The sequence below is a fragment of the Apteryx rowi genome, unplaced genomic scaffold (genome assembly GCF_003343035.1).
Source record: "Apteryx rowi isolate R43461 unplaced genomic scaffold, aptRow1 scaffold_125, whole genome shotgun sequence".
Lineage (NCBI taxonomy): Eukaryota > Metazoa > Chordata > Aves > Apterygiformes > Apterygidae > Apteryx > Apteryx rowi.
This window is the reverse complement of record NW_020447475.1, coordinates 1,129,951-1,144,712: the sequence shown is the minus strand read 5'-3', so window position 1 is coordinate 1,144,712 and position 14,762 is coordinate 1,129,951. Positions and strand designations below refer to the sequence as shown.

Here is a 14,762-nt window from a genome sequence, read left to right as displayed (position 1 = left end):
GTGCTCTAGGTGACCCTGCTTGAGCAGGGGGGTTGGACTAGATGATCTCCAGAGGTCCCTTCCAACCTCAGCAATTCTGTGATTCTGTGATTCTGTGAAACAGTTAAAAGCAAAGCCTTCTACCCCATAATTTGTCCCAATTGCTCTGCCATGCCAGCTAGCCAATAGAAGGTACAATAGGAGTATACTGAGAAACGCTAAATAAGGGTTTATAAGAGCAGCTGATGGAGGGTTCCTGTAAATGCCAAAACAGAGTCGCAGCAAGGGCATAAATTAAGGGGGATGACATCCCACCCAAACCGCTCTTAGCAGAGGGGTGTCAGCCCACATGCATGCGCTCACCTTCTGCGCCACAGGCACTCGTGTGGAACAGGAACTGCTACTACTGTCATTTGTCACCGGAGGTGAAAGGATGCTCTGAGCACCTTGCACAACCTGATTGAACCTATGTTCCTATATATATATACACCTATATGAACCTATATATATATATATATATATATATATATATATATATATAAAATTTGTATGGAAGTGACAGTGTGCAATTGGATTCTGAGGTGGAAAACAATTGAAGGTTGTTAAAGTTTTAAACAGGCATTCAGCAATAAAACATCTATTGCTCAATTAAAGTAAGCCACTCAGGAATCCATGTAACTCTTCAGTGACATTTTCTCAATAGAGGATTAAGTAGTCAGATTTGAATACCCTGTAATTACTTTATTCTTTAACTATCTACTGTGATTCCCAGTTTCCATAACAACCCAGAATTTTAATTTAATAGCCAAGCAGAAGCTGTAGAAGTGGCACTCATTCAGTATGTGCATTTGCTTCCTTTAATTAAGGCGTTGTTAATGTATGGCTGATAGCAGCAGTACTGATGCACATACAATGACCTCTGTATAAAGTCAATATCTGTCAGTTAGCAAAATTACTCTATTTTCTATTAAAAAAGAAACATAGGTTACATTTTGGCTTTTTATAATCGGTAATACCACACACTTGAAATAAAGGGCTTGGATCTTCTTTGCTTGTGTGCTTTCACGCCTTGTCATGCACCAAAAGGCAACTAAATGCTATCACTGATTTGGCAGTCTCCTTTTCATAAGTGCAAACTGTTATTCAAGAAGCTGAATGGAACGGGGCCGCAAGAGACAGCAAGTTTAGAGGAAAATTAATCAGGGCACAGTTTGACAACTAACTTTCTTGCAGCTGTACCAGCACAAATGTTTGTGCAGCTGGCGTGAGGGACAGAGCCGGAGAACTAATCCATGTGAGAAAAATGACCTTTTTTTGCTGGCTTATTTTGCAGATGGGTTTTTCAGCTGGAAGGGGAGGAGCAGGCTGCGTGCTGGGGAAAAGGGGGGCGACTGCAGCAGGGGAGACCCTGCTGCAGCGAGGGACGGGGCCAGCGGCCGCTACCTGCAGATACGACGCAGCAACACAGCCTCCCACCGCTTCACCCCCTGCACAGATCCGGGGAACACAGTTTGGGATCTCCAGGCTCCATTTTATGCCTCTTTTGCCTCTCAGTGTCCGTCAGGACATGGGGGACCTTGTGGAGCAGCACAGTGCAAAGGAGATGCTCCTGTTGGCACCGGGAAGGGATCCTACCTGTCCTACGTGTGACCAAGGAAGGCGAGCAGCAGCTCCCTGGCTGTTTCACTGGAGTCAATAAAATTCAGCTTGGAATGGTTGTAGCAGCTGATATTGCACTTACCATGATGAATAATGCTGTGATCCAATAATTTCTGCACAAGTTTAATTGCCATCTCTCGGTCAGAGGCCTCTTTATGGTCAATCAGCCAATCAATCAGCTCTTTGGCAACAAAACAGTTGGGATACGTCTTGAGGTGGTGCCTTCGATCTTTAATGACCTTTTCTTCATGCAGTCTGAGCCTGTGGGTCAAATCACCTTATGAATATCCTTTGCAAAGGATAATAATAAAGGATAATTTGGCAAACATCCCCACGCCTGGTTCACAAGAAGGACTTTGCAGCTTTTGAATGCAAGAGGAAACGTTTCTTTCAGACGTGCAGTAGTAGGGTCTGACTGCCAAACAATCCATATGAGCAATTTGTTATAATTTTAAACCCAGTACATGGAAAAACTGGTTTTCTGTCCAGTGGAAAAGACTAAAAAATGAAGAATAGCACAACATTCTAAGCACATTAAACTGTTTCCTGTATGTCAATTAAACTGTCAATAATTTGGAATTAATTTTCCCACATTACCACTAATACATTCCATGTTGCTCTTTTATTTTGCAATATCACCACCACAGATTTTTTTGAACCTCATTCACTTTTTTAGCTGTGCCTTCTTCATTGGTTGGGTAACAGCATTTTGCCTCCAGCTGCACAGCAAGCGTAGCATTTATGATTTAAAATTCAGTCGCAAAGCTGTTTCAACACAATGCAATCTGGCGTATAAAAGTTGCCTCCTACTCTAAATGAAGGGAAACTCATTTCTCACTCTGGGAACTGTGTGCAAATGCTACCTGTTCACTGGCCATGAAGAAATTTTATTATCAATCAGATCCATCTGCAAAGTCTCACCCATAATCTTGAAAGCAAGTTAGGTAGCTGTTTTTGAGACATTTGGCTCAGAGTGCAAAATCCTGTTTGGAGAATCACCTTGCTAGTTAGTAAAAGTTTTGGGTTTCCTCATCTTTATTTTTAGACTTTTTTTCCAAACTAATATCATGTGTAACAATCTGTTTGTCAATAAACTAATGGATAGAGATTTTTAACATTTTCTGCATTCTTGTTTATTACTTCTCCATTTTAATCAACAATCTTAGTAATTCTCTTTTTAAATGTCTTGTATATACAATGCTTATGAAGAAAGCATGGAAGCCACAACTCCTGGGCTCCTATATCACAAATGGAAATGTTGCCATTATTTCCAAGTGCCCAGGATCTGACCTTGTAAATACTCTCACCGACTTCAGAGAAGTTCTGAGTAATGCTATAATAATTCGAGGGAGGTGCAACTATCTCTGTTTTCTAAAAAGAGAGTTGGTGCAGGAGGGTATTAACACGAGTCTCAAGAAGCACAGAGTAGGGGTCCAGCCCTGACACCAACTTTCCTATCAATGTGATTTCAGTATGAAATAATTATTTCTCTTTGGAATCAAAGAAAGGGAAAATATTTGGCCGAAAAAAGTAAAGATAATATTATTTGGGCATTAGACAAGGCTTAAGCAGGCTTCTGCCTAACAACATCTATAGATAGTAACAGAGCAATGTTTCTGTTTTGCAGCACTTTGCCTTGAACTACACTGGAACGCCCAGTCTGCGATATGAATTCAAAGCCAGATTTGCAAACGTCATGAAAAATGAATACTTTTATATTAAAAACACAGATAAATCAGATTAGTATTCTGGAAAGGAGTACTCGTCAATATCCCATGCATTGTGAAATTCTCAGAGCTAAAATGTCTTTCCTTAAAATATATTTTCCAGATGTGTTCTAACAGCTGTTGCCATACTTAGAAAGAAAGGCCTACACAGTTTTAATTATAGAACATGCAATTATGAGTATTTTTCACTGAGTTTTACATTTAAAATGTATTTCAGGTTCTATTAATGTTCATCAAGTCTCATGTGGCACAGTACTCTGTAGGAGCAAAAATATGGAAAAAGCATATAATACATATGCAAAAGCCTCAACCCACTTTTGAGACACTGGTGAAAGTGTAAATGAATAGAGTTAATCTGACACAAAATCTGACCAAAAGGGGAACCCTGTTCCACCAAATTCTTTGTACAATCCATGTGTTAAAGTGTGCCAAGACTGGTTTGGTATTTCATAACCAAGCAAGCAGCCAAGAGCACCAGAACTGAGGATTTATGCCTTAAATTCTGACTGAAGGTTTTTCTGCAGCTGGTGGACTTACAAGTGTTATCTTCTTAGTTCTCTCTCATGTCAGAAGATATGGGTTCCCACTATAACCTTTTTCCTCACTCAAAGCATTTATAGGGACTAGCTCCTATACCTTTTTGCCTATATTTCTAAGACCGGCAGAAATTTCATTACCTTAATTATCTCCACCCACTTGCTAAATTGGATCCAAATTTGCTAAGATGTTACAAAATCATTAAGCCAAACAGAGCATGATCATGTAAGCCTCAAGAAACCAGGCTGAAAATCAAATCTATCCACAGTTTCCAAATGGAAGTGGGAACTTGTTCTGCCACRTATAGCAATGGTATCCATACTGAATCATTTCTGGGCTAACTGACTTGGAATGAAGAAGAGAAAGGGAATTCAGGTTTTCGCTCAGTTAGCGTACACTGTTCTCTCTAAGTCACCTAAGGCTCCTTCACCTCTTTGAACCTGCTAAAAACCAAACTGTATGGAGGAAAAGTAGTCCAATACACTCAAATTATATCTAGTGTAAACTACAAATATAAAAACCTCAGATAAAGTCACTGAGCTTATATTTGTGTATATAAAGCAAAAGTTTGGGCAGGAATTCTAAAAATATGTCCGTGTTCAGCCATATTTATCAGGAGTCAAATCAAATGGGGATAAAAAGGGAAAAATGTAACAGCGAAGTGAACTGGTAAATTCTTTATCCATTGGCATTCAGAAACAGGCTTCTCACCAAAGACCTCGATGGCTTTCCTTTAAGTAACATTAATCACATTTTGTCAGCTAGTCTGTATTATGACTGGAAAAGACATAATTTGACATCAACCATATTTCTCCAGCTATAAGAAGTTTTTCTCAAGATCTACTTAGGAAAATGAGTTCACTAACAAAATCTGACCAGTCTGAGGGGAGATGGGATCAAAGAGAGAAGGCAAAGGAAGGGGCAATGAGGGGAAATCTTGATTGAACAAACCTTTAAAGTCGTCCCTGTTTCTACAACTTTAAAAGCTTAACTCCAGAAAACAGCCTTGTGCACACCAGCATGTTATCACCCATATATAATTCCACACATTATTCAAGATTACAGGACAGATTTTGCACTGGGGGCCACAGTCTCTCCTACCTGTAGAAAACAAAGTGAGAGCTAAAGCATTTGAGCAATTTCCTGGCACAGGCATATGTGACCCTTTAATATTTACAAATTGATATCCATGGCTCACATTCCTGCTTACAGCAAATAAAGGCAGTCTATATTTGCATGCATGCATGCCAGAACTGTTTTCTTGGGGGCTTGTCTAAACAGGAGTTGTTCCTAATTAACAACATGTAGGAACTCTTAGTCCAAATAAAAGTGCATGGACATGGCTAATCCAGAACAATGTGCTCCTCTCTCGCAGCAAATTGTGTTCAGAGTTAATCAGGAACAATGCTATTTGTAGAGAAGCTGTTAGGCATTTTCTGTACCAACTGTCAGAAAAGCTATGATAAAGGAAAAATCAAAATTTTTGCTTAAGAAACCAAGAATTAGGCACTAACTCAGGAAGAAAGAGCTCTCTCAGCTACCTGAAGCTTACTTTATGTTTTCTGTTATGGAAGTTATACATCTGGAAGTTTCTTGCACCTTTCTTTGAATCAACTGGTAAGGATTTTGCAAAGGCAGCAACTGCACAGGAGTCTAAATTTTCTTCTAAAACCCATAAAAGGCCAATATGCCAGATGAAGACAGTAATGATGTCATCAACTGGACCACAGTCCAAATATTTCACCTGGTTATTTCTTTCTAGTAAGTCTAGCAGTTTGTGTTTCACTAACACATATCTTGCAGAACGCTGTCCAGTCCATCTAAGCATCAAAAGACAAAAAAAAAGATTTATTTTCTTGGTAATTTTCAGAATAATTCATCTGCCATTCCCTATTACATCCTCTACTGTCCCTAAATTTAACCTAGCAAAACTCATAAAAAATGTGGAGGGAACAGTTTGGTTCTGACACTTGATAGACCATATTGTATGAAGACTTACATATTTCGCTGCACTCATTCGCTTCTCTTAAACAGTCAGATCCCTTCCTGAAGCAATCTTACACAAACACACACACATATACACACCACACACAGAATATATCATTAGGGAAGTGCTTTTTTTTTTAAATGGGAGAAGAAAACTTCAGTGAAGAGAGAGATTAAGGTGGCTCCGGCCACCCACGCTGCTTCCTTCTGGAGCAGCCCGTGACTGATCCTGCCATTTCTCTGCGAGGAGTTTGGGAATATTTAATCCTCACATGGTCTCCACGACATTCCCACTTACAGATGGGATGACCCTGCCATGCTCAGGTTCCTGCATATCTGCAGGATCAAGATCTGAACAGAGGGCCTGGGAAAAAAAAACTGAAGATGCACCTGGGGCACGGCAGCACATGTTACACATCATTTAACTTCTACGATTTTATGACCTTAAGGTAAACTCTGAAGAAAGCCACACACAATCCCTTAACAGTTAAGAGTGAAAAGCCAAGGCAAAAAACATTGCAGATGGTTTCTGCCATCTTCAAATTCATCACAACATTTCACATATTTGGAACTTCTGTCAGAAAAGGATTTATTTATATTCAAGAAAAACAAGTCACAATCTCCTTTGTCACAGCGATGTATGGATAAAAAATATATATATTGCCCAAATAGCAGGAACTATTGGGAAGATAAGAACAATTTATGGTGGCTAAGGAGCACAATTTTTCCACACCTATTCTCAAATGACAACAAAGGTGTTCCACTGATAGGTAGAATTACTCCTTTCCAAAAACCAGAAGGGAGAAAAGGTTTGTGCCTTCCTAGAGGTCACAAAGTTTGGCTGGTAGAAAGGAGTATATAAATGGCAGCATATGATCTGTCTACAGCACAGTAGGTGCTTACTAAAGTTGGCATTTTTAAGTGTCTTAGCGACTTAGAAGCATAATTGCCACTGAAATTTAAAATTCACAGCTCAGCTGCAGACATAATACCATACAAAATAAGGGAACATATGTTGGTGTTTGGGTATATATAAACATACAGGAGAATACAGAACTACATGAGGTAACTAAGTATAATAAATTCCTTTAAATTAAACTTCTGCCTTTGCACTGTCAGCAAAAAAATAGGTCAGTGATGATATAAACTTTGTACACAGAGGCAACCACGAAGGTACATGCAAATGCAATGTGCACTGCTGGGACAAGCATTTCCAGAGAGGCTTGCCAATCCTCGGCTGAAGTGTCAGCGGTTAGTGGTTGCCTGTTCCTCTTTCTATTTATGCTTCAGCGCTGCCGTCATTTAGTTCTGTTACTTGTTATTCACAGGAGCTAAAATACTCTGTAAAACATGGGGTCATACTGCAAAAAAGGATGAAGATATCTCTGTGTTAGTATATGTAGCCGAGAAGACATTCTACCAACTGAAAGAGGGTTACAGAGGGTGTCTTCAACGTGTCCTGTTCCTGGATTTACTCCTCGCGTGGGCCTCTGGGTTTTGCCTGCAGCCACATAGTCAAGCGAGGGGAAGATGCCAGGAGAAGGAGCCAGCTAGAGAGAGATCGCACATAACCAGCATCCCGGCACACAAAGGAGGCAGAGAGCTGTGAGCACAAAGCTTCCAGAGAAGCTACAATGCACCAAGGCTGCTGAGCCTTCAAATAAAGCATTGGGACTGCCTCTTTCATTAAGTTCTTATCTCTATCTTATCTACAAGTTCAGAAGGTAATAAGGTCAATGATCGTGCAACTGAGCACGCACAAGGACATCCCTGAACACTCCTAATGCCTTACCCACGTTGGTGGGGTAAAAGCAAGCTCTGGGGAGCAGATACCTGCACGGCCCAGAGCCTGCCATGGGGAATTAGAGACAAATTCAGTCCGAGATCCAGACCTGCAGCTTCCATTGGGATCCCTCCAGGCTGCTCAAGGAATTAGACAGGTGTGTTTGTACCTACCTGTCATGAAACCAGAGACCACTTACAACACTGAGGTTTGGATTTTTAAACCTAAAGATGTGCAGTCGGAGCCTGTATCTGGTCTTCATTTAAAACACCACATCATAATAATGTTAATCTGTTAAAGCAATAAACATAAACAGGGTCTTTAGATGACTTTTATATCAAGTTTGGGAATGTTTTAGGTAGGCATTTTGCTAGGGTTTGACCCCATAGGGGAGGGTAATGTGTACACTGGACTTCTGCTGACTCCCCTCCACTTTCCTCTTTCTGCTGTGATATACTCCTGAGCAGTGGTAGCATAACAGTATCACCAAATCAAAGTAATATTTGTTCACCTCTCTTTTCAGAGAAGCAGGAATGCTCAATATCTTGCAGGACTGCAGTTCTAACTACATTTTCTCCTCATGTCCACCTAGCTGTGAAAAGCTGTGAAAGCTGATAATCTCTCTGCCTGCCAAGTCATTTCACTTTCATTTTACTTTTAATCAAAACGTGTATAAACATGAATGAAGACTTCTAACTGCCTGCACACTTTAACTTTCAGCACTTAGGTCTCACTGGAAAGCATAAAAACTGTAGAACTGGGTTTTACAAAGCAGAAAACATAAAATGAAGGCAAGTTATTACTTCACCTGCCCCTAGTCATAAGGAAAGTGGAAGTCTGCCTGTTTAATTCTAGCTGTTTGGTTTCTCTGCTGAAGCAATCAGAACTAGACAACTCACAGTTTCCTCCCTCTATAAGCAAGTCAAATATAATTGTGTTTTTCACTCACACATGGACAAGCTGGGATGCACGCATGCAACGAATGCATTCAGGTCAAGGTCTATGTTATACTACTATGTGCATCCTAAAAAGGCCTGGTTTACTTTTCACTGAAGAACAAGCTATCTTTGCTTACGTCCATCAGCTAGGATAAATTCATATTATTTTTCTGCGTCTCCATTGCAAAGACATTCTTCTGCTTACTAGATCAATGAATCATAGAATCACGGAGTAGTGGAGGTTGGCAGGCACCTCTGGAGATCATCTAGTCAAACCCCACTGCTCAAACAAGGTCACCTACAGCAGGTTGCTCAGGACCATATCCAGTCAGGTTTTGAGTATCTCCAAGGATGGAGCCTCCACAACCTCTCTGGGCAACCTGTTCCAGTGTTTGGTCATCTGTAGAGTAAAAAAGTTGTTTCTTACGTTTAAATGGCATTTCCTGTATTTCAGAATACTGTGGGGACTAATGTTTTCTGTGGAAGGAAGAACATTATCATCATAAATCATAACCGAGAGGGAAACCACTGTAATTTCAAAGTGTGGATCAGAAAACATAGGACAAATGTTGTCATAGACATCACTTGGCTGGACTAACATAGTAGCCAAAAAAACCATCAGCTCTCATGGACTTATGCCAAAAAATCACTCTCAATAAAGGAAACATTTTATACATAGGAAACTGAGGAAGGGGCAGTGCAAGAGTCATGGGAGGCCTGTGAAAAAGCAGCATGATTTGTGTAAGGGAACATAGACCTGTAACGTGGAAGGGAGAGGTGAACGTTCCTTTGAAATGCCAAATTGGGTAAATACAGGTCAAACAGCCCAAGCTCTACTGTCACAGCTGTTACTATTATTGCTGCCATCCAGAAAGCTCGACAGCACAAGAAAGGAGGAAGGGGCTGCCCAGCCGCAGGTCTGTCTCAGTGGAGGCACCCCATGTCCCAAAGGGTTGGGGAGCACACAGCGCAACGGGCTGAGGTCCATCATACCCTTGCCACCCCAGGCTCAGGGGAAAGCTCAGTGTGACCTGGCTCCACTCTTGAACCGCTCACAGCAGGTTTCAGGCTCCCTCAGAAACAGGGAGGTCTTCCCCATCTGCCCATCTGTCATCGCATGGTGGGAGAAGCACATCCATCACACCCGCAAAGCACAACTGTGCCAAAAAGGTTTGCAGTGGCATCTCCAGGAAAAACTACCGTCATCTGCCTGAGATCCATGGGAGACCTGAAATTTGTCTCTTGCCTTATCGCAAGTGCAGTTGTGATATTTCTCTCGCCTTATAAATAAGTGACAAATACAGTTTTGGCAAGACGTTTTGTTGCTTTGGGTAAGGCCAGATCTTGCAGCTCTTCCAGGCACGGCTGCTCCCAACGTGAGTGCCACAGACCTGCCGGCTCTCCTTGGTGGCAGCGAAAGCTGCCAGACCTCCTGGTTGCCCACACTTTACACTCCTCAGCACGGCAGCAACTGCTTGCACTCCTTTGAACGCACCTGGGCAACCCTGCTGAAAGCAATCCAAAGATGTTCTGCCTTCATCATTAATAAATACGTCACACTGCTGCAGTATCTACATTGTTTTTAGCACTTTTTTTCCATCTCTGCACAAAACTGTAAATATCAACTTGTGATCCAATTACTGTGTTATGTAAAGATAAATGTCACTAAGCATAAGTAGTCAGTACTTGACAGGTAATAAAATGAGTAATAAAATACTTAGTGTTATTTACTACTGATAGTAACCAAAAGTTTGCATTGAAACTGTAATTCAAGACTTCTTGCTCACTTCTGAAAAATATGTAGACTCGTGCTAAAATGAGTGTCGATGCAATATTATTACAATATATAGTATGTTGTACTAAAACCATCACACTTAGTTTACCTCTTCACAATCTAAATAAACAGATTCCTTTCTTCATGTTCAATATAACTGTAATGACTGTGCTTTATTTTCATTCTGAAGAAGCTGCTAAAGCAGTAAGTCAAAAAATACTGACTAGAAATGACACACTCTGTTGAATCTTTTGAATAAAAAATAATCTTATTATATTTCTATTGATTCATGCTTTTCACCTCTATGGCTGCCAACATTGCAATCTACAGGTTGTTGCACTGACAGAAGACATGATTCAAGGGAGTTCCTTCCACCATCTTGCAGAGGTCTGCTGAAATCCAGTGGCTGAACACTGAACTACAAAATCAAATTGGAACTGATACAAAGTTTTAAACACTTGAAGTGATTATCCCTTGGGCTGGATTACCTAGAAATGGCTACACTGTAACTGGATGACCTTTGTGTGTTTGAAAAAACAGAAATGGAAGAAAAGGTAAGACTATAAAATGCAAGATCATGCGCTAACAACAAAAAGCTCTGCTAAAACCTGTGAGCTTAGAGGATGAAAGCAACAGAGAGCAAGAAACAGCTGAATATGCAGCAGCCGAACTTTCACTGATAATAAGCCATTGATGTCTGGAGACCACACAAAACYGAAAGGCAATCTTAGGTTGTACTAATTGAGATGTTTCCAATAATGATAGGGAACGGTTCTTGCCATTGTCTATGACACTGGCAGGACCTCATGTCATGACATTCATGCCATCCTCATTCAAGAAGGATAAGGACAAACTCAAAGAGACACAATGAAGAAGCACTACACCAGTATGAGAAATGATGAGCCAGTCTCCTGAGCAGAGAGGAAAGGATACTGGCTATTCTAGCCTGACCGAAACAGAAAGCAAGAGGAACATAATTGTTGTCTATAAATTTCCAGGTGAGTAAACAGCAGAGTGCAAGAAAAGCTATTTAAGTGATGGCAGCTTGAGGAATCCTAAGCTAAAAATCAGACAAAGTTCTGGAGCAGAAGTTTGAAATTATTAGTTGAGGCAAGAACTTACCTAGCCTTTAGATAAGTGTAGTAAATGCATTAAAGGAGCTATATGATACAGCTTCTGCAGGAGACTCCTTCCAGTCCCGTGTTTTATTATTACATGAGTTACACTGATTTCTGTGAACAACCTTGGGAGAACTACAGGGAGCAAAGATATCAGTCTGGCCTTTAAAAGCACTATATCAGGACTCATAGTCTTTCTAAAATCCTGTTTCATGTCAACTGAAAAAAAAAAAAAAAGCTCAGCAGTGTTGCCTATATTAAGTCATTTGCTGTTTATATTAAGGCTTTTAGTGAAAGTGGTTATGCAGATATACAAACAGAAGCCATCTAAGATCTTGAAAGGAGTCACTAAAAGTTCTATTAGTTTCCACAAGAGACAAAGGTATATGCATCAYAGGGGGTTCTCTCACATTAGAAAGGGCACATGGTTTCTGTTAATGGACTAATAAATGCAATTAACCTTGTAGTGCATTAATTTCTAAGTGTGTAATTTGAAGCAAGTGTGGAGGAGGTTCTAAGAGTGTTTTAGTATCAGAAAAATATCTCTGTAAGACAGAGTGGAGTCAGGCTCCATTGACACCAAACATTGTAAGGTAACTACAAAGTCAAATGCTGATAACGTACTATATAATCTTAATTCCATTGCTAATGTTGAAATGATGCGAATGCAGCATTAATCAATGGACTAAGGTAACCCATATACATGGAATACTTATTATGGGGTATATAATCATATATAAATCACAAAAATGTATTTTGTTGGTTTTAAGATATAAACAGGTCACATCTGAGAGTTTTGCTCTAGAGTGCATTTCTTCCATGTAAGTCTGACACGTGCCCTTCTTCACGTGTCTGCCAAAGCACAGAAGCTGTAAGCATGACAAGGGAGGTCCCTATTTGTGAGACTGCTTCCTTCCTTCTGCAACAGAGTATCACTGGCTTTTCATTTTTACTGTGCAAGTTCACACTATTCCTTACAATAACGTGCCTGACTGGAGGTAMAGATGTTTCACTGGCCTGTTGTTATCTACCAGTCAATACGAGAACACCAGTGGTATATTCTCCCTCAGTCCCTGCGTAAAATCCTATGTCCTTTGTGATACACAAGAGCGTCGACAAATAGCTGGGGTTCTGCTCTGAAAACCCCATCAGCTGGCTAGCAGCAAATGCAGAGGCCAAGGTGCAGGTCTGCATCCTTGCTAAATCACAGCATAGACGCCAGGAGGGACTGCAAGGGCAGAGGATCCCTCTGCAAGCTCCATGACCCAATGCTGCGTTTCACCTTTGGGTGAAGTTCCTGTACGTCTGCACCTCAGCTGGGTTTCCTGCCTCCGCTCATCCAGGCGAGGCCCAAGTCGCTGGTTGATAGGAACCTTCCAGTCCCTCATCTAAGATCTCATTTTATAGAATGACATATGATTTTTTACATTTTATTTATTCAAATAATATAAAGTATGTAATTATTAAAGAACATAAATCAAAATGGGATAGAAGCCTACACAGACTACAGCCCTTTTCAGTTCCCTGAAGTTGTCATGTTTGCTTAAGAAAAATGTTGCTTTGACGGTATGATATAAGCCAGTATGACCTTCACAGCCAGCTGGAGGTTACAAATCAGTATAATTCCAATTAATATTCTGTTAAATTATATATGTTTTTCTTAAAGAGGAACCTGCAACATCCAATAAGGTTTCATTCCAAGTGCCAGATGAAAAAGAAGAAATGGATCACCATCTACAGAGAAAATGAAAAATATCTTGGAAAGTTATTGATTGCTCCAGACTACATTAAATGATTTCCAAATGCATCTATGCTAAATGGGAACAGTGATTTTACTCAACAGTTCCGCACCATAACATTACTGTATTCATCTTTTAAACCCAGAAATGATTRCTCTCTGCCACAAATGCTTTAAAGACAAAGAACCATCCTATCTGCTTTAAATCTCTGTCTTTATATAAGCCATACAAACACATAAGATGTGAATAAGTACGTGTATATGAATTTAAGGGGATTACKCAATGGCATGAAGTTACTTACGTACTTAAATTCTTACAGGTTAATGAATAACTTCATCACTGAGGAAAACGTTTTAATAAAGACTCTAATTAAGGATTAAATCTATTTAAAGGTTTTTACATTTGCAAAAATCTAGCCTGGGGATGGCTTCTTTGGTAGAGCTCAGCATTTTCCAATGCCTGATACATGATATGAACAGATACACAGCTGCTGCATAACCACTTTTCACGAACAGGCCTTCTGTCAGTACGCTATCAAGGATCTTGTCTCGTTTGATTAGGCCTTGTTAGGCATTCACAAGTAGATGAGCTTTGAAAAGATAAACATTACAGAAGCATTTTTCCTCTGCTCTTTACATTAAATGGGAATTTTCCTTTAAAATAATAACGAAAAAATGGAGCCCAGAGACGTTCTGCCCGCTCTTCTGCACAGCCTGCGCCCATTGTTGGCCATGTGTTTGCCATCTCTCGTTCTTGGCAAAATTATCTCTCAGTGCATGCAGAAAGCTCAGTGAATAGGTATTTATGTGCTCCTGCAGTAAATTCAAACCATGACTTACCATTGCTTTAGTAAGTCAGAGCGTGTACCCTGATCCTTATTCACTAAGAAACAGCATCAGCTTTGTTTTTACTTTGCTGGTAGAATTAGATTAGAACAATACGGTTATGTTTACAACATGCTTCAGTCTCTGGGTCAGGCCTGAACTTGAATCCGAAACACATGTTGCATGGATATTTCGGGATAGGCTTTAGACGGGCAACAGGACAAGAGCAGGAAGGGTCTTGCCRTCACCTGTCATGAAGCAAGGTAGGCTCTGCAGGCAGCCGGCGTATGGCTGCTCTTCAGACGGTGTGAACGACCACAGCTGCGCAGCTGGACTACTGCATTTCACGCCGTGGCTRCCTAGACACGTGGAGGCATGCTGAAGAGCATGCCATTGTTCACCCCATTCCTAGCCCTGGCTATCTAAGCACAAGACAAACRTTAGCTATTTGTGCCTTAATTTGAATGTAATTACAATGGACTTTYGGAATGGAGAGCTATATAAGGTCTCAGCCCATGTGTAAGCAGGCTGTACCTATACTAACTGCTGAAGTTAYCACTGAAGGTATCTTCCTTCATATTAGCTTCCTTCATATCAAAAGGTTTGTGGCCACTGAACACACACAATCATTGATCAAGTGTCCAGCATGTGTCTGTGACTGTTTCCACAGGTTTAGCATTTTCTGAGGTGGAATACTG

At 40.5% G+C, this 14,762-nt stretch overlaps 1 protein-coding gene across 1 annotated transcript in view; it reads right to left on the bottom strand.

Moving 5' to 3' along the window:
* Positions 1-14,762, bottom strand: part of DEPTOR (DEP domain containing MTOR interacting protein) — a 77,332-nt gene that overhangs the window by 47,304 nt on the left and 15,266 nt on the right. The window contains exon 2 of the mRNA XM_026055700.1: positions 1,721-1,899. Coding sequence (XP_025911485.1) covers positions 1,721-1,899 — 179 coding nt within the window. The remainder of the gene's footprint in view (positions 1-1,720; positions 1,900-14,762) is intronic.